Source organism: Podarcis pityusensis (genome assembly GCF_964106645.2).
Source record: "Podarcis pityusensis genome assembly, chromosome: 2".
Taxonomy (NCBI): domain Eukaryota; kingdom Metazoa; phylum Chordata; class Lepidosauria; order Squamata; family Lacertidae; genus Podarcis; species Podarcis pityusensis.
The window spans coordinates 49,583,146-49,603,174 of record NC_138029.1 but is presented as its reverse complement, the minus strand read 5'-3'; the positions used below and the strand labels follow the sequence as shown (position 1 = coordinate 49,603,174).

General features: G+C 40.0%; 1 protein-coding gene across 2 annotated transcripts in view; it reads right to left on the bottom strand.

Moving 5' to 3' along the window:
- DOCK2 (dedicator of cytokinesis 2) overlaps positions 1-19,484 on the bottom strand; it is a 255,858-nt gene extending 236,374 nt beyond the window's left edge. Inside the window, exons 1-6 of one of the 2 annotated variants that reach the window (XM_080995208.1) lie at positions 19,350-19,484; positions 9,808-9,891; positions 5,627-5,667; positions 3,126-3,181; positions 1,948-2,044; positions 400-548 (exon numbers count right to left, since the gene is read on the bottom strand). In XM_080995208.1, coding sequence (XP_080851334.1) covers positions 400-548; positions 1,948-2,044; positions 3,126-3,181; positions 5,627-5,667; positions 9,808-9,891; positions 19,350-19,389 — 467 coding nt within the window. In that variant the 5' untranslated portion in view covers positions 19,390-19,484. Of the gene's footprint in view, positions 1-399; positions 549-1,947; positions 2,045-3,125; positions 3,182-5,626; positions 5,668-6,860; positions 7,119-9,807; positions 9,892-19,349 lie in introns of those variants that run through there. The other variant, XM_080995209.1, reaches the window with a different exon arrangement.
- Between the last annotated feature and the right edge of the window lie 545 nt (positions 19,485-20,029).

Genomic DNA, 20,029 nt, shown 5'->3' with positions numbered 1-20,029 from the left:
CCTTTCCAAGTCACTTAGCATTTAAATAATCTGAAGCTCATGCTTGTCTTTAGATACTTAAATATGTTATCCTTTAATATGTATTTAGGAATCACTTTTAAAATGTCTACATCCTCATGAAACAATACAGCACAACAGGTATTCAAATTTATATATACTGGTTGACGGGCCTTGTGAAAAATCTTAAGAATGAAAACACTTTAAAATTAAACACAAACACATCTAAATAAAAAATGCCTACCTAGAACAATATGACATCACTATGATTTTATGAGTTCATTTTTGAAAGCAATAGTAAACCCAACTCAATCATTGCTAACATTTCTGAAATATCCCAGCTTGCAGCATACACTGACTTGAACTGTATCAGTAGCTGTAAGCCAGAACTAGAGAACTTACTTGTTGCCATAGTCAATTTTGGAAGTGACTTTTTGCTTCAGTTCTTTGAGCTCATCTTTAGGCAGTGTCCCTGAGAGAAGCTGAGACCTCCACTCCATTAACTCGCACATCATAGATTGTACTTGTCGAAACCGGTCCTTCTTGTTTGCCTGAAACATGTAACACATTTCAGATGTCAACTTATCTGAAATTTCAAATACTATTTGCTTTTATTCCAGGGATTAAACAATTATTGGATTGCAGAAAAATAAGGATCTTTATTCTGGTATTAAAGCAAAACTATCATACTTTCGAAAGCTACAAACCAATCAGTGCATGTAAAACCAATGTTATCATATTTACAAAGGCTTGGTGCATATTATTCATGCTACAGGGTGACAGAGAGATGGGATACAACAGCAAAAATTGGAGGTAACAAGGGCAGACCTGTTTCCCCAGGGATTGTGGGTGTAGCCCACAGGGAAGGGTCATAGCTCAGTGGTAGAGCATCTGCTTTGCATACACAGGTCTCCAGCTGAATCCCTGGCTTCCCCAGCTGGGGTTCGGAAGGACTCCATGCCTGAAGCCCTGAATGGTCACTACAAGTTAGTGCTGACAATGCTAAGCTAGATGGGATCTTGGCCTGACTCACTGTAAGGCCACTTCCTATGTTCCTATTCCTACCCTTACTCTCAGCACAACTTAAACCCCATCATGCCAAGCTTGTCAATCAGAAAAAGGTGGCCTAGGTCACACCTCACCACACCAAGGGAAGAAATATTATTGCATGACCTAAGAGGAACCTGGCAGTACCACACCCACTGCAAGATTCTTTTTTTTTTTCTAATTTGGTTTTGTGTGTGTGATGGATCTTTTATTTGGTGAAATTCAGCTAGAAGAGAAAAAAGCTTTTAAGTTTCTTATTTTTGCCTCTGACAGAGTGCTATAGCCACTGAGTCACACTGCTTTCACCAGATGTACTGATTGTGGCAACTAAAACACGTAGTATAGAGAGGCTATTTATAATAATGGCACTTCCTGTTAAGGTTTAAATACACTGTGCAGTAGTGCTGTCCTTTGGCAGGCAAAATTCCCTTTCTTTGAATTAGGTAGGCTGTCGGAACACATTAAAAATAGACAAGTTGTTTAGAAATATATAATAGCAGCTTTTCCCTATAAGCAAAAAGTAGTAGGTTCTGAATTACAGGTGCCTTCAACCTCCTACTGTGAGCACATTCCTGCATTGCGTATTAAAGGTCAGTCAGAGACTGAAAGAGCATAAAACTCAAAGTGGAATTATACTGGCAGGCTTTTAACAAAAGAGCAAACTCTTCAATGAAGGGATTGATTCTTTATAGTCTCTTTCAAAGGAGTGTTCTTTTCATGAAATGAAAGACAAAACACTGTCTTAAACACTTGGCATATCCATAATTAAGCCTACAAAATATGGCTAACATAGCACCTAACCCTGTTAACGTCTTCTTTGCCTGCAATCAATATTTTTATTCATCTGAGGTACTTTTTGTTTAAAATACTTGAAGTAATAGACCTATGGGAGGGATTGCTTACCACATAGAGCTGTTTCCAGATATTGCCCCATTCCCAAAGTGTGCAGGTAACCTCTTGCACCAAAGGAATCTCAGCAGGTATTACATTTTCTGCATTTCTGAACAAAAGGATAAACAGTGGTTTAATGGCATGATTCCCACCCTGATCGGCAGCCCAGAATCCAGCCCAGAGAAGGAACAGTCAGCCAGATCAGAAAGATCAATGGTAAAATACACAGGGGGTGCTAGATGGACACAGATGGACCCAGGCCTAAGACCAAGGCTGAGCCAATCAGCTTGGAGCCTCTTAAACCTCACATTCCTGAACTAGAAGCCCCCGAAAACAGCCACATAAACTCTGGCCAGGCTGATTTCCTCTGTGAGAAAGTCCTTCTACACCAAGGGCCTCACACTTGCCAGCACAGCACACCAGAGGGAACTGACAGGAAGGAGGTGGAGTATTAGGCTCCAGACCAAAAGACTACCTTTAAGGCTCTCCATTCTTCAGGAAGGAGGCAGAAGCAAAGGGGGTTAGTCTGGCTAAGAGGGACACAAGTCTCGGAGACGTTTTCTTGTATTTTTATGCTGTGAACCACCCTGAGATCTACAAATGAATGGTGGTATACACATTTAATAAATAATAATAATTTTGGCACCTGAAATGAACAACAAAATGGCATCCCCAACCTTTCAAAGAAGAAGGAGGGAATGGGGGGAGGGGGTAAAGTTCCACATTGGGATCAAGGGGGTAGTGTAGTGGCAGCAACAGTGGGCATTTCTTGGCGGTTGGATCTGCTGCCCCTGTGGATCCTGCCACTTGAGGCAGTTACTTCACCTTGCTTCATAGGTGGGCCAGCCCTGGTTGCAGATAACACTGAATCAAGTTGCTAACGTGGAACAATCCAGGGTCCTACTATGCCAGACTGTTAGCTGACTGACACCACCACCCACAAGCACCCCTCACCCTCCTTGTCGTTAGGAAAGGGCACCTTACAAATCTTTTGCCTATCAGCTACTGGGTGTGAACATTCTAGCTTTTCCCATCAGACGATAAGGATCACTCTTAGCAAAGGACCCTTTCAAGCATTAGTTACAGAAATTATTTCGCCAAGCTGTTCAACATCAATCACATGGGGGATTTTAGCTATAATACTCCCATCCGCTGACATATACCTCAAAAGAATTATCTCAATGAAATACCTTTTTTTCTCAACAGAAAGTTCTTTGATGTGGATAAAAGATTTTGGAAATATTCCCTAATGGAAGAAGAAGGGGGAAAGCACATTTGTTATATTGTACCGAACATTTCTTCTATGACAAATTAAAAGGACCAAAAGTAGATTGATATATAGAGGTTCTGGAATAAAACTCTGGCAAGTTTTATTCTCATGTAGCTGCAAATACTATGTACGGAGTTAAATTATTAACCATTTGCCACTTTTCCCAGCCTGGTGCCTTCAAGATGTTTTAGACTACAACTCCCAGCAGCTCCAGCCAGCCAGCCAAAACATCTGAAGGGCATCAGATCAAGTTCACACATTACCAGGGTTGCTCATAGAGTCCTGTCTACTGAACTTGTACACTGGTAACGAACGTCCACCTATTTTCTTCATCCTCGACTATTTCTTGACGCCTGATTCAAGTGTGGGTTCCATACACCAGCTTTTTCTTTGACTGAGTGCTAGAGCACAAGCTTTGCAAGCAGAAGGTCCCAGATTCACATAGCTGTCAACGTTTCCCTTTTTTTAAGGGAAATTCCATTATTCCAAATATGATTCCTTACAAGAAAAGGGAAAAGTTGACAGCTATGCAGATTCAGCCAGTGGCATCTCTTGCTAAATGTTTCAAAAAGGCCAGTTATTTGAAAGAGCTCTGCCTGAGGCCTCAAAGCCACTGCTAGCTGGAAAAGATACTGGAGAAAATGGAGAAATAGTCTCCATATAAAGGAACCATTGACTTCACCAAAGTACAAACATTCAAGGTAGCATCTCCATTCATGTAATTTTTTATAATACCTACGAGGCTCAAGAGGAGTTTATGTCTTAAAGTATCTTTGTCATGGTTCTGTCTACAAGCTGTGGGTCTGGTGGCCTAACAACACATTCGTTGACACAGGAGGATTAGCAGTCACACTCTAGGTTCTTAAAAATTAAATACCAGTCCAGTGCAGGAGACCACAATTCTGATCAGCACCACAGCCTGAGAGGATAGGTAGCTGCAGCCTTGGTGCCACTGAGCATTTTTTCCTAATGCTTATTACCATGTAGTGGGATAGTTTTGCTGAGATTGCAGCTGGAGAGAGGAGTCTTAAACCTTCTCTCCCAGAGTGTTGCAGTGACCATCATATCCCGCTCCATATTTAATTTTTTTGCTAACCATGTGATTGCTAATCATGTTGATGGAACATGTAGCCTAAGATCCATTTGTGAATCTTCTCTTTAATACAACACATGATACACATATCCTCTTGTGATCAGCAGTCAAGCTGAAAAACTGAAATGTCACTCAGATCCTGGATTATCCTGACATTAAACCTGAGCCCACTGTTTCATCTAAACTGAGGGGAATTCAAGTTTAAACAAACCAGGATGTTCATGCCAATGCTAGTCAGTGAAGGGAGGGGAAAGGGAAATATTTAAATCGGCACATAAGAGAAGAAGGAAATGGGAAATGAAAAGGGGTGCTCATGTGTTAAATTCAACAAATGTAGTGTCTGTGGACACAATAACTGAGCTGTACAAATCAAGTCTACGCTCTTTCACACAATCATTTGTACTTATAGCTACGTTCAATGTCATGTGGGGATAAGCCTAATGGGCAGAGTCAATGGGGAAAAACCAAAGGGAACAAAGCAACTTAAGAAGTGGTTGTTAAATGTAAAAAACAAAGGCACACAGTCAGATGTCAGCTGGAATTTAGGCACTGCAGGAATAAAGGGATGCCAGTGGGTAATAGGGTAAAGCTGAACTAGAAGTACACAGCTATAGAGCTGCAAAATAGCTCTGAAAGAGGCACTGCTAGATCTGAGTCCCTTATGAAAACAGGAAGACCTTCCATTTGCAGAAGGGCATGACTTGATCCAATCAAAGTACTGGTTCTAATGTACTCCATTTTAGGCAGGCATTTTTTTCCTTAGAGGCTGTGGTGTTCTACCTGTGCACAAAGATGTCTTATCATACTACTGTTGCTCTTATGCCTACGTTTTTATTGTCATGGTTGTATTTTTACTTTTGTGATTTATACTCTGGTGTTGTGAGATGCCTCATGGGTGCTTAAATGAAAGTGTGGTTAAAAAACCTGGTGCAAATAAATAAATAAATGATTTGGCTGAAAGATTTCAGGTATGTCCCTAGGCTTCAGCCAACCTATTAGGATCTTCAACTTTTATCTTGTGCCATATCATAATTTGCTTTTAACAGCTACATCAGTTTCAATTTATGATACACATGATCCCTTCAATGTATACGACTAGTTGGATGCTGGTCAATTAATTATTTGTTATTTAATCTACTTTTCTCATAGTGCAAAAACATTCATTTCCTTATTGAAATATTGGGCACTGACATAGATTCAGTGACTCTTCTCAGGATTAAACTCCGCATACTCAAAAAGAAAGAATAAAATAATAGTCTATTACAAAAAAATAATCAAACAGATAATCAACAACAAAAAAAGAATAAAGTCAATAAGAATAATCTTACCTCTACCCCTTTATGTCTTACAATGTATCCTTTGTACCAACCTAAAAGTCAAAGCAAAACCATAGTTACTTATTATATGCTTTTCAATGTCCAAATTGAGCCAATTCGTTCAATTTCTGCAAAACTAGGGTAGCAATCCTATGCATGCTTACATGAGAGTAAGTCCCACTGAACACAGTGCAGTTTACTTTCTGGTATGCATAGATTAAATTGTGTTGAAAGAGGATCACTGGTATGTATGTATGTATGTATGTATGTATGTATGTATTTGTATTTGTATTTGTGTTTGTTTCTTTGTTCATAATAAAGTATTCATAAATGTCTTTCAGGGCAATTGCCCAAGCAAGGAGGCACACAAAATTTACACAATAAGCATAGCACTATGAAAAGAATAAAGTTAAAATCCACATTACACCCTTTGATGAGCAGTAAATCCTCAGGACACAACTTAATGAAGACACACCAAATAACAAAAAGGAAGTGGGTGCAAATTTAAAACAATCTAAAGAGTTCTTCTAAAAATCACCAGTGATGGGTTCATGCCATAAATCCCTTTTATGAACCAAATCTGCCTTTTTAAAGATTTTAGAAGAGCATTGGAGTTTGATCTTGCCCCTGGAAATAATATATAGCCATCCAGACTCATAGCCATGGATAATCTTATCCTCCATGAATTTGTCTAATCCCCTCAAAAGGCTGAGTTGGTGCCCATGACTACATTTTATGGAAGCAAAAACCACTGTTTAACTTTGTGTCCTGTATGAAGTACTTCTGCCCTGAATCTCTCAATACTCAATTTCATTGGGCAACCCCAGGGTTCAGTATGATGACAGGGAGAAAAAATTATCTGTGTCCACTTTCTCCACACACTGTGTGCATAATATAATACAACTCTTTCATGCTCCCTTCTTACCTTTTTTCTTACCTAAAATTCCCCCAAATCTTCACTCCTTCATGTGTAACCACATTGTATATATAGTGAAGGGGAGAGGGCAACATGCCAAAATAATCTGGGTTGGGGGGCGAGCAGCAATGTTACTTCTCTCCTAGCTGATCCCCCCCCCCCCCCATGCTCTGATTATAGCTTTCATGTCTTGTTCAGTCCTCCAGTCAGGAGGCACAACAGCATCCTTTTCAGAGGTTGCTTTGCCTTGTAGGCCTGTCGGACTAGACTATAATCTACCAGTGGGAGCCAGAATTGCTTTGACAGTCATTTCCTAGAGGGAAAAGCCACCTGAGCCTAAGCATAGCTTCACCGACAGCATCCAGGACACGGCAGAAGCTCTGCTGTACAGCCATGTTGCAGCATAGCCAGATATTCTCTGCTATGGGAAAAAGCTCAAGCATTTCCCTTAGCAACCAGTATTAATTATTGTGTCAAGGCACACTTAAAGCCCAAAAAGGCCATGTTTGTCAGCCTCAAAGTCAGACGTTTAACACTATAGGGTTAGGCCACTAAAAGTGCTAATCACTTAGATTGTCAGGCCTGTGCAGAGTGGGGGCAGCCAGATATACTTGCCCCCAAGCCTCAGAGGGCTATAAGCATGCCGGGGAGGCCTCATCCATGGCCTGCTGGACTTACACTGCCACGCCAAGAACAAGACTCCCACCCCAGGCCTCAGACAAGCTCTGCACAGGCCTGGAGAATAGTTGCCAAAAGGCAAAAGTTAGATGTTAACATTTGGTGGCTAGGAACTCTTACTGTTGTGAGACAGTTCAGCATGATCATAAGTGCCTCACTTTCCCTGTTTGGCATCCTAGCTTGTCCCTCTTTGAACCTGGAAGCTCGCTGGCAAGTGGTCAAAGAAACAAAATAAGGAACCCAGACACTCATCCATCTTTGGTAACTGTCAGAAGTGGAAGCTGAGGCAATTCTGGAAAATGGGGAAGGGCAATACACAAGGGGGAAATATTTGAAGCACACCCTGTGGGATTTCCAGGGCTTCCAAACACGCTAGAGCTGCCTTATCAGATTTTGAAGCAAGCAGCGTAATACACATTACCATCTAAAAATGGTCCCTGCACAAGAAAATTAAATCTAGAGTCGAAAGTTTTCTAAGTGCACCACTGAGTACATCCTTCACAGGATGAGGCAGTCAAGGTATGATGTGTGAATCACAGGACCCAAGGCAGAAAAAGAAAAGAAAAGAAAACACCCTGCAGACATAATACATAATGCTGCTTATGGGGTGGCAGTTAACTCTCCCTGAAATACAGTGGTACCTCGGGTTACAGACACCTCGGGTTACAGACACTTCAGGTTACAGACTCCGCTAACCCAGAAGTAGTACCTCAGGTTAAGAACTTTACCTCAGGATGAGAACAGAAATCGTGTGGCGGCAGTGGGAGGCCCCATTAGCCACAGTGGTACCTCAGGTTAAGAACGGTTTCAGGTTACGAACGGACCTCCGGAACAAATTAAGTTCTTAACCAGAGGTACCACTGTAACTATATTTTGAAGAAAATGCTTTTTAAGGCTCTCAGGTCAATGTTTGTAGCTCAAGAGAGACCTCTTCTGGTAAGAAATATGTTATAAACACATTGAGTAACTTTTTCATATCTGCGCTAATCTCATCTGTGACATAAACCTACAGAACATCTCTCTGGGGCTGTCCACCTTTGTTCAGATTAACTCTGTCATCTCATTTTTTTCCAGTACTGGCTTTCAGTCCGGCAGTTTTGTGTTTCATTTCTGAGCACACAACTTTCATATGTTAACGGTGCATTTATGAAATCCAAAAGTTGCATTTTCTCAAGCTTTATAACCCCTGAAAGAATGCCATCCCTTGAGAATGAATAAGAAAAAAATATCTCTGAATTAAAAAGGAACAGAGCAAAATCACATTTTTTTGCTTCAAGATAATAAGGGAAACCTACTTTCGCTGCTGCATGGAACTACCACCACAGGTGCTACTTGGTTGAAGAGTGAAGGACAAGGAAGGAGGTCACTCTCCTGCTTCTCATCCACCTTTCAAACAGATGGAGAACATGGCCGTTCCATGGAGATTGTTTGTTTGTTTCTCACTATGCTACTACTGAACCCAGAGTGGGTTATAACACAAAACTTTTAAATTAAAAAACCCCCCAGATGGTTAAAATTATACAACACTACTAAGAAAAGCCCAGAGCAAATTAAATATTGGTTTGGTTCAGACATATAACTAAACCTTGGTTTGTTTAGCCTCAATATGATTTGTCCGAACCTAGCCTAGCAGATTAACCATGGTTTCTTTTCTGGCAACAATGATGAGAAGCCATGGTTTCTTGCCAGCATACCAGCCATAGCTTGCTTTACCTATGATTTTGGTGCCATGCCTGAACCCAACAACCTTGCTTAACCATACTTTGTTTGGCCACCCTATCCTAGACTCTTACTAAGCTACAGAGGCATTGGGCAATATCATTTGGAAAGCAAACTAAGCTTTGGAAAAACAGGCAATGTGAAAGACTCATTAACTAAACAAATATGTGCAATTGCAGTCAAACTAGAGAATCAACTGGAGTAAGTACTGCAGCTCCTCAGCCTCTCAGTCACACTGAATATTTCAGTGTGCACATGCTGCATGGGCACAAGAGCACCAGAAGGTCTCCCTTTGTTTCATAGTTAATATATCATATTTTTAAAAATCATGTTTATTTGAGTTCATATGTTGGTATCTCTCTCCACAAGCATAGTTGTTTGTAATACTGCCACATTACAAAAAACTACAAAGCCTGTTTTATGGCTACAGCTATGGATAAAACATTTCTGGTTATCATTTAACCAAAACCACTAGCAGAATTAAGGCTGTTTTTATTTATTAAGAAGTGTTGTTCTGCTTATGTTAGTTCTGATGGTTTTACCACAAAACCCACACATAAAACCTACAAGCAGGGAAAAAAGAGGCAAGTTAAACAAGTTTCACCTCCTAATAATTAATATCATTGTATTCATAATACAGACATCACAGTTTCAGTGTAAGGAGGTAAGTCACATCTGGATAAGAGTAAAATCTCATTAATGTCTCATTAATTCACCAAAAATGCACTCAGTGAACAAATATGCTTCTCAATATGCAGGCATGATGGCTGCATGTTTCAAGACAACAGTAATATAAGCATTGTCTCAGGATTTTTTTCTCTCCAATGAGCTCATAACTCAATGTGATGATGCAAGATACAAACCAAAAATTATTTCTCACCTTCACAGTCTTCCAGTATATGGACTACATCACCAATATGCAGAGATAGCTGTGGTACTCTTGCAGCTCTGAAATTGGATATTGCTGTGAAAATACAATCACTCAATCAATCTTTATTACGGTTAAACAGACAACAGAAATAGTATCAACAACATGTACTACATCAGCACCAAGGGGTGGACGCAGTAGACAAAATAAAAAATTACCTATATACTTATTTACATTAAAAATGACACTCCTTCAACTAAAGCTGTGAAAATACAGAATAAGCTGTTATGGATTCAATCAAATTAACATTTTAAACACAAGAGCTGTGTTTCAGACAAGATGCTAAACCACAATTTGGTGCTATGGGGGCAAGCCTTGAACTTGCTTGCTTGTTACCCACTCCCTTTTCCTCCTTTGGTGCAGTGACAAGAAATCTGGAAGCTTGCTAGATCCGAACAAAGAACTGTGGTTAGTGTAAAGTACGCTTTAAAAAGACAAACCAGAATCACCAACTCCAGTTTGAAATTGCCTTGCTTTCCTAAACCATAGTTAAGACTAGCTACAGTCTGTCTGACTTTGGACATAATAAAGTAATGATAGTTGAAAGTGAAAGCAAAATCTTCTGATTTCTTCAAAACAGCCATATCAGAAAGGAAAGTCCACCCTTTAAAGCTCATGCATGTAACACCAAACTATAGCTTAGAGTTGCCATATTTCAAAAAGTAAGATCCAAGACAACCCGAAAGTTGTTGAGTTTTTTTAGTAAATGCTACAAGAATGTCCTGGAAAATCAGGACGTATGGCAGCCCTGCTATATCTTAGCATTGCATGTGATCCAACTTAATATGGGATTATAAAGATTATTTTGAGAGTCAACATTATTTTAAATAGAAGCACAGCAATAAATATTAAATAAACTGAAAATGAAGGTTCAGTTCTCTGCCTCACTTGCAAAAGACATCTCCATAAAATGTGGAAATTGGAAATTCACACCTGAAATATCAATCATAAGAAATATATGCAGATAGCAAGCTGAAGTAATATGTCTCCAAAATAAAGCAACTAAAGGGTGTGGCAATCTTTATAGACTGTTTTCTAACCACACACTAAGAGAGAATTGCACCTGAGGAGGAGGGATCAGAGAGCTACCTTTTTAATTTGTTTACTGTTTTATTTCTCAAAACTGCTTTTATTTTTCAAAACATTTTGTTTTGAAAACTTCAGAGCAGTAAACAAAGGGTAATGAAATACTTCATAAACAATTATAAAACAATTATAGGAATAAAACCATATAAACTCCAAATAATACAGCATCCATAGTTATTGGCAGCCTGCCTCAAAGCCGGTATTAACCTTGCACTGGTTGAGCTGATGTGCTTTCTGCTTGTGAAACAGCACTTTTGGATACAAGCCGATGTACTGTCAAGTACGCTTGTCTAAGCCAAAGCATAATACCATTTGTAAAGCAAATCTGCAATTTTTATTAAATCAACTTGGAAGATAGGAGTGAGAATTAGACTTGTTCCAAAGTGAGAATTGGGCCTTCAATCTTAAATAAATTGGCTTGGGCAGAATAGCCTTAAAGCGTCAATTTACTGAAGTCCTGAACACACTTAATAGCTTCAAATTGTTCTGAGTTCTCCTCTTGTCCCCCTAATTCGCTGCCATTCAGAAATCAATCTTGGCATTCTTTCCAGTGCTTTTGGCCAAAATACAGAAAAAGCCACAGAAGGCTGTTTCAAGTTATAGCAGCCACAAAACAAAACAAAAACAGTATATCTCAGCAACAATTAAAAACAAAACTTTAGTGCATTTTGTTCTCACATTTGGCCGCCCCTTTTAGAACTCTAAACATACCCTGTGACCCAGATTCAGATATCCAGAGTATTTGATGTAATTTAGTTCTAATCATGGTACCAGCCCAATACAATTTCTATAGCCATGTTTTATTAAGCTGTTCTTGTGATACATTGTATTCCATTCTTCTTAAGTTAAAACAGTGACCCTTCCACAAAATGGTCAGTCTCATGAATAACAACCTAAAAGTGTTTAATATTTAAGTACTTTAGCTTTTACATCACTTCGTCTTCCATTTTTGTTCTGTTCTTCCTCACCATTCCTTCTCCAACCTCGCAGCTGGCTGTAGCCTTGGCAGCTGAGGAAAGTTTACCTTAAGGTTCTCTTTCTCCCTCTCAAAAACACTTTAAAAGTGCTTCTGACTTCGTTGGTATGGCCTTTTGACCACCTATAAAGGTATACAGGTACTTGCACACTGCTAGTCCATACCCTCCAACATGTTGCCACGGAAACCAGAATGTGCCCCTTATGGTGCCATGTTTCCACGTGAGAGCACAGCCCCCATAACACGATTCCTGATTTAATCAGGACAGTTGAGGGATTTGCTAGAATATGCAGATAATGTATTTCCATTATCCAATATGTCGGTAGCAATCTAAGACAAATGATAATCAAACAAATACTGACTTGTCACACTGTACTTTAAAAAAAAAAGCAAAAAGCTATACCTTTATTGTTAGCTGTCCTGGATTTGAATGAGAGGGTATAAGAAACAAAACAACAACAATAATAAATACCAACAACTAAACTATTTCCTATGGATTTTGGCATTTAAAATAAGCTTTCAAAAACCAGATGAAGGGGAGGGGGAGTGCATTCTGTCCTTTAAGCCATCACTACTCGTCGTGCTCATTTAAAGAAAAAAACCTAAAAGTTCAGAGCATGGTTGTGTTAACATAATATTGCATTGTTTCCCAGTGGTACCTTTTTTTTTCTTTTTCTTTTTTACAAAGGGTTAGTATGGTGACATCAACCAACTGACAAAGGAAGTGGTTTTGCAAGCTTGATGTTTTCTGAGTAAGTGGAAACTTACAGCTTAAAGTCATTTGAAAGTACAAAGGTCCTGTTTCTTTTCTTTACTTTAAAAAAGGGAAAGGGGGAATAAAGCAGGAACATGCATGTTTTGTTGGAGCCAAGATATACAGAGCACTATAAACAAATTCCTGAATCCCAAAGAGTGGGGCAGGTCCCATTAAAACTGCTATTGGTTAACAATTCCCAGCTGGATGTCTATTGTAGTAAAAAGCAACAGGTCCTGTGGCACCTGGAGGTCAAAGAAATGCATTGTGGCGTAAGCTTCTGCAGACCAGTGCCACTTGTCAAATACTTGGAAGTGTCATCCTGAGTTGGCAGAGATGTGTGTGTGTATGTCTGCCAGCTGAAAACAACACTTTTCCGGGCCATGAAAGCTCATGGCACGCTGTATTTACTAATCCTTAAGATGCCACAGCTGATTTTACTATTGGTTAGCACAACATGTTGTGGCTATGTGTGTCCCACTTCCCTGAGCAGTGAGAACTGCCTGGGTTTGATTTCATTCGGAAGGAGGGATCACTGGATACATAAGGTGCTTTGTAACAGAGTTTACTTAAAAATTTGTAGAATTCACAGATAGGTAGGTTGAGTAGAGGTGGTCGTGGACAGCTTAAACAGCAACCCTACATCAGATCTGTAGCAAGGAACGCTTGCCCACTCACCCAGGGCTGCTAGCTTACAGAGCCCCCAAAACTGAGCTCAGATCACTCTGTTTCTCTCACAGTCTGCCTTAGTCTCCTACTCACAACTGCAATTTCTGTTGTTCTTTACACAGAGAAACCTAGTTTATGGGAGCTATGGGAGAAGGTATGCCCATGCCTCTTTCTCTGACCATTTTAGAGTAGTCCTGCATCACAAAGCAATCTCCCAACCATTAGCCCCTATTGAGGGCTGTTAAAACTACTTTTGTCAAGTTCAACATTTTGGCAAGGTATTGTCACAGTCTTGTTCACAGAAATCTGATAGTAAGCCCATAACATTATCTTCCCGCTCCTTATGCAAAGGTCCCTATCTAGATGTTGCGACTTCGCTGTGCTAGGGTACATTGCTAAACTTTACCACATGTATTTTTGTACACGTTACCGGTAAGTAAGGTTTAAGAAGTATTTGAATTGAAGCTTTTGCAGATAGCCTATCAAAACTCTCTCCTCTATTTTAGACAAAATAATGAGGGTGGGCTCCTCCAAATTTATCCAGGGGTGGTGAGATATTATCCAATTTTCTCATGCAGATAAGAGATTTCAACACTGTCACGAGTATAGCACCTTTTATTTTTCTGCCTCTCCAAGCCACAAATGTAGTGGCAGCTTGATCCCTATTTTTCATGCTCCACAGTGTCCTGGGCCCAGCATCATTACACAGCATCATTCACCGGGGGAGGAAAGGGGGGGCAGCTTGCACCACAACAAAAATGGTAGAGAATATTTGTACAAATTTATTCAAAGTGCTCTTCCATTTTGTACAGGGTGTGTGGATTCAGACATTTTCTCAGAAAGAAATGGCTTTTCTTTAATTTGCATGTCTGGGGGGAAGCAAATCCAACCCTCGCCCTCTGCATTACAATTCATTAATACTATCTCCCCACCCCACCCACCCCTGGAAAGAAACAGAAGAGGGACAAGAATGGGACCTCTGCAGATGAAACCTGATTCACATTGCTTTTTCAGCGCTGTCCTGGATTGAATATATAAGCCACAGTTGAAGTCTCACAACTTCCTTTTGTGGCACTTGCTTGTGATCCATGCTTGCTTCATTATCATGTTTTTTAAAGCTCCTGGAGGAGAATCAATGATGCAAACAGGGAAAAGAAAAACAACTAAACTGTCAGAGTTCTGGCTTGGTTTCAGTGTGAACTTTTGGAATGTTTCCGTGGACTTAACAAACAAATTAATAATAATAATAATAATAATAATAATAATAATAATAAATTTTATTTATATCCCGCCCTCCCCAGCCGAAGCCAGGCTCAGGGCGGCTAACAACAATAAAACAGTACAAAAGTACAGCACAAACAACACTCTAAAATCATTCATTATAAAATTAATTCAAGTATATATAGTCAGGACAGCCGTTTTCTAATTTGGGGGTGACTAACATGTGGCCTTCCAGCTAATTCCCAACTCCCAGTAACAACTGGAGGATCATAGGTTAGCCACCTATATTCCAGTTCAAACTCTTGAAGTCTCCTTTGTTGCTCAGCCCTAAAAAAAAATCTAACTTTTCCAACACTTGCCTCCACTTAAATGAAAATCATTTTAAAGTGCCATACTTTTTTTATCTAACACCACAGCATTTAGCAAAAAAATACCTATACAGTCGTACCTTGGATCCCGAAAGCCTTGCGAGTCTAACGTTTTGGCTCCCGAACGCCACAAACCCGGAAGTGTTCCATTTTGCAAACATTCTTTGGAACCTGAATGTCCGACGCGGCTTCTGGAGCTTCCTGCAGCCAATCAGAAGCCACGCCTTGGTTTCCAAACATTTTGGAAGTCAAACAGACTTCCAGAACAGATCCTGTTCGACTTCTGAGGTATCACTGTAGTGTGAGAAATGTGCTGCTCACTTCCTACTTATTTTTAATTCATTTGTAAAAGAATATCTATACCAACATTTTATGAAAGCAGGGTGGTGTACAATTTAAAGCGCCATTAAAAACAAATAGATAATAATTAAAGTGACTGGCTAGTAAAAATAAATAAAAAAGAAACAGCTAGAAAGGTCTTCAGGCGATTCTTGAAAGTCAAAAATGAGGGTGCCTGCCAAATCTCTTTTGGAAGAATGCTCCATTAACATATGTGGTGAAAATGTGAAAAAGTTTTTTTAAAAAAGATTAAAACCCCCAAATCATTGCCATTATAAGCAGAACCATCAATATTCCTTACAGCGAAATCTGAAGTGTGTATTTTAAAATGCAATTCAGCCTGACCATTTAGATCAGGGGTCAGCAAACTTTTTCAGCAGGGGGCCGGTCCACTGTCCCTCAGACCTTGTGGGGGGCCGGACTATATTTTTTGGGGGGGAAATGAGCAAATTCCTATGCCCCACAAATAACCCAGAGGGGCATTTTAAATAAAAACACACATTCTACTCTGGTAAAAATACCTGGCAGGCCCCACAGCACCAAGAATTGTAATTGGTGCTTGTTGACATTTACCCCTATTGACTACTGAAATTGTGTGGTTTAGCAAATCTTGGCATCTGGTCTTAATGGTGAAACTAGCACAAGTGGGTCTACTCTAGGTCTAAAGGAAGACCAAGGGGAAAAACATATGCCATGCAAGTAGAGTTCCAGGTCTTCTGGGGGCTCAGTGGGGAGAAGAGTGAAGTGAAGTCCACATTTGTGTAAGTAAGACTCAGACATAGCTGGATTTTACCTGACAAAAATAAAATTTCTTGTGACTGTTGGCTCTATTTATTTTTCTTGAGCACCATCAATTAAATTATGTATATCAACACATTAAAGGCTCTGCCTTTGTTTTACTGCAATTGTAAAACCTTAAGATGACTAGGATTCATCTTCCATAGTTAGTGCAGGATTGCTCATACATTATATGCTCTTTAGAGGTATGAACTATGTACTAGTAGAATTATAAAATATATATTTTATATATTCCGGGTTGGCGCCATCGCCGAATGGCGGACTCCCTCCGAGCTCCGGAGGGAGTCGGCTCGGCAGGGGCTGGGTCCTACCGCGCCGGCGACGCGGGGACCCTTAAAAACCACGGGCACGGGGCCCGTGGACATGGGGACTCGGCTGGTACCGTCAGCGCCCTCCCGACTCGTGAAGGAGCCTTTTTAAAGGCTACGGATCGGGTGCCTGGGAGTGGCGTGGTACTTTGAGTCTATCGCTTCCCCTGCCGAGTGCAGCCGCATGCCATTCGTCGGAGAGCGCTGGCTTCTTCCATTTGAAATTCGGACATTTAACAAAAACCCGTGAGTAATTGGGTAACCGGGTACAAAAGGAGGAAAAAAAAAAAGGAATTTTTTTTTTTCGGATTCGGCACGAGCGGGGGGGATCTAAAAAGGAAGTCAGTCCCCTCCCTGATTGTAAACATGCTAAAACAAGGACTGAGAAACCAAGATCAATTCAGAAGTTTATTGCTGACTAAAAATACCAAATTCCACGATGGAATTACTACAAGAATTGTGCTGGAGGAGAGTCGAGGGTGAGAGGGAAAAGGCAACCCCCCCCCCCGGGAACCGGGGCGATTCAGAGAACCTGGCGGAGAGAGATGGAGAGTTTGACAGCTGTCAAAGTAGCTGTCAAATCTTGAGAATATAAAGAGGACTTTGCTACAAGTATTTTGCTGGTTAATTTTGATACAATTGGATATAAATATGGATATAAAATGTCGGGTGGAAAAAGAAACAACAATTTGACTTTTGGATGAGAGGACACAAAGTTATTGCAATCCCTCTAGAGGGGCTTTGGGACATTACAAGCGGCGTATATGGAAAACTACTCTGGGATGTGTACTACTGGTCTTAGCTCCTGGGAAAGTAGCAAAACTGAAATATTTGTTTTGTCTACAGAGGTGACAACACAATAGAATCTTTCTATTTAAGTAAGCTCCTGAATAACAAACCTCTGTAGAGATACTAGATTTCAGAATAAGAATGGTTTTGCAGCTGAACAAGACAGAAACCTGAGAAAGTAAGAAACAAAAGAGTAAAGGACCAACTACGCCACGGCAAGAACAATGGGAGGAGTAACAATGATCAAGGGAAATTAAAGGCCTCGATTAGACTGGACTTTTGAAATTAAACATTATCAAAACAAGTAAATTTAAAGAAAACCGGCAAGATGAATTGAGAAAGTTTGGCTGTGGACTTGAGACCTCCAGGCCGACAACATACAGACTGATGGACATAGGGAATCTAAACCGGGGAAGGGAGGGGGAATTCTAGAATCCAAAGGCTATGTAATCAACTTCTGGAACCTTCTTCTATTTTCTATCTTTTAAATTTTTTTTTTATATATAACTTTGGTATTTTGATTTAACAAGTTTTGGGAAAAAAAAAGAAAAGGGGGAATTCGTGGAAGGAAACGGGGTAGATTTTGGGGAAAAAAATCTTTGTTCTATTTTGTTAAAGGTGAGGAGTGATGTTAAGATTGTAATTTAAATTGGCTATTAGGCATAACATATTAGGTTAAATTGGGAATGAGAACTTGTGGAACCAACGTAGGGAAAGGGGAATACAGTCGGGAGGGGAAGGAGGGAGTCCCAGAAAGAAGGTTATGAAAATAAGGGTTTAAAATTGGTCTCTTTTCTTTCTTTCTTTTCTTTATCTTTTCTATCTTCTTTATTCTGTTATTATTGGAAATTTTAATAAATATTATTTAAAAAAAAATATATATAAAATATATTCAGTACATATACAGATAATGGTAGATGCTATGTATTTTGTATGTGGTAGTATTTTGCCAGAGTAATTCAAGCACTGGGCCCAAGAATCTTTTCAGAAGGCAGCAAAAGACTTCTGACCATTCACAAGAGAGAAGTGAGTATCCTGGTTCTTTAGTTTTGCAAAAGGAGCTATCTACCAAGCTTAGTATGAGTTTTGAATAATTTTGCAATGTTACTATATCATTGCACTGAAACTCAATTGTATTTTGCTTCTGGCATTTCTTCCAGAAATCCAAATAATTTCATACAACATCAAGCAAATCAGAATTTTAGATTGCCCTGTCATCATCACAGGAACATACACAGCTGACTTAGTCAGACAATCAATCCAGCTAGGTTTGTATTGTCTACAGATTGGCAATGGCTCAAACAGGAGTCTCCTCCAGCCTACCAGAAGATTGACCTTGGGACCTTTTGCATGCACTGAGCTACGGCCTTTCCTAAGTTTCAAAATGGGGTTGAATGTTTAAGCTTTGGCCATGTTCACTCATTTAATGATTTCTCACATGAAAGTCTCCTAACCCAGCACAGTTCATGGTAATTAGTTGGTAGTTTGCTGTGGGTTATAATTATATTACCACTGGAAAATGAATGAACAATCTCAACAAACAAGATTTTAAAAGCAGTGGACTAAACAATCTACACAACACATAAGTACAACAAGTTCAGTTATTTAGCACATTTATTTCCTGCCTTTTGTTCCATCATGTAATTCAACATAGGATTTTCAAGCACTGACAAGACCCAGCTAGGTGACCGCATGATGCGGCCAAAGATCACACCCAGAACCAGTAAAACAAAAGTCTCAGGAGCACAGTACATATAGTTTGTTTCTCAAAATGTGCTTGCTCCCTTTCCATTTCCTGTTTATAACAGAGCCAATAAGAGGACAACTTGCATAACTGAGTCAATGCCTAAGAAGAACTCAAATGTCTAAGATTCCAGTTTGGTTATCGCAAGACAAAGGGTTGCTTTTACATTTAACAGCTTCAAATTTAGTTAGTTCCACAGGACTTTCCACGAGAATAGGGAAATAGTACTAAGCAAAGATTGCTTGGAAACAAGTATCAACGAAACCTTCTTATGTGCATGTTCAGCATAGACCCATCAGACAAGGCACAAAACAGCTATTTTGTTGTTTAAATTTTTGGGGTTTTTTGCTGACCAAATTGATTTATCTTCGTGCATTGCAGCACTTCTCCCCACATCCTGCAGAGGAGGAAAACCCCAGAGAGGAGCTTGCATGATACATACCCACTCCAATCTTCTTATCGGTTTTTTGCCAAGGAGTCATAGCCAACAAGTCCAGCAGGCTAGGGTAGCCGTGATTCAGGAGAACAGCTGTTTGGTACTGGATAAAATCCCAGTAATGTTCAAGGATGGAGTCAAGTGAATCGCAAGGCGTTTGTCTACTGCTGCAGATGCAGCAGGGAACTTTGCACTTCTCACAATCCCTCAGCTTCCTTCCTCTTTTTGTGTGCACTGTCCTCAACGAGGCTCTTACGCTAAATGAAAGTGATGCTTCTATGCAGAGGAGGGACAACACCGGGCGCCTTGCTGACAGGGCAATGACAGCAACACAAGCAAATAGGAATGTAAGGGGACTATGGCTACTACCACCACTACATGCTAAGCAAATCACACAGCTTCTAGACACCACGTGTTCCTCCCAAGATAGTAAGATCAGTTAATGAGGTGCTACTTCATGTTCCATCCTTTTTAATGGTGACATGTATTACAGCACCGTTTTAGGAGCAACACCTATCTATCCCTGTCACCACCAGCTGAAAAAAGGGTACATATTTCATATATTGTTGGCCTGCTTTTAAACAAGATTCTGTTTAGTTGTCCTTCTATTGTTTTTAAACAGCGTGTGGGCTTTGTACTAGCCTTATTCTACATATCACATGGTTAACTCTACAGTATAAGACTTG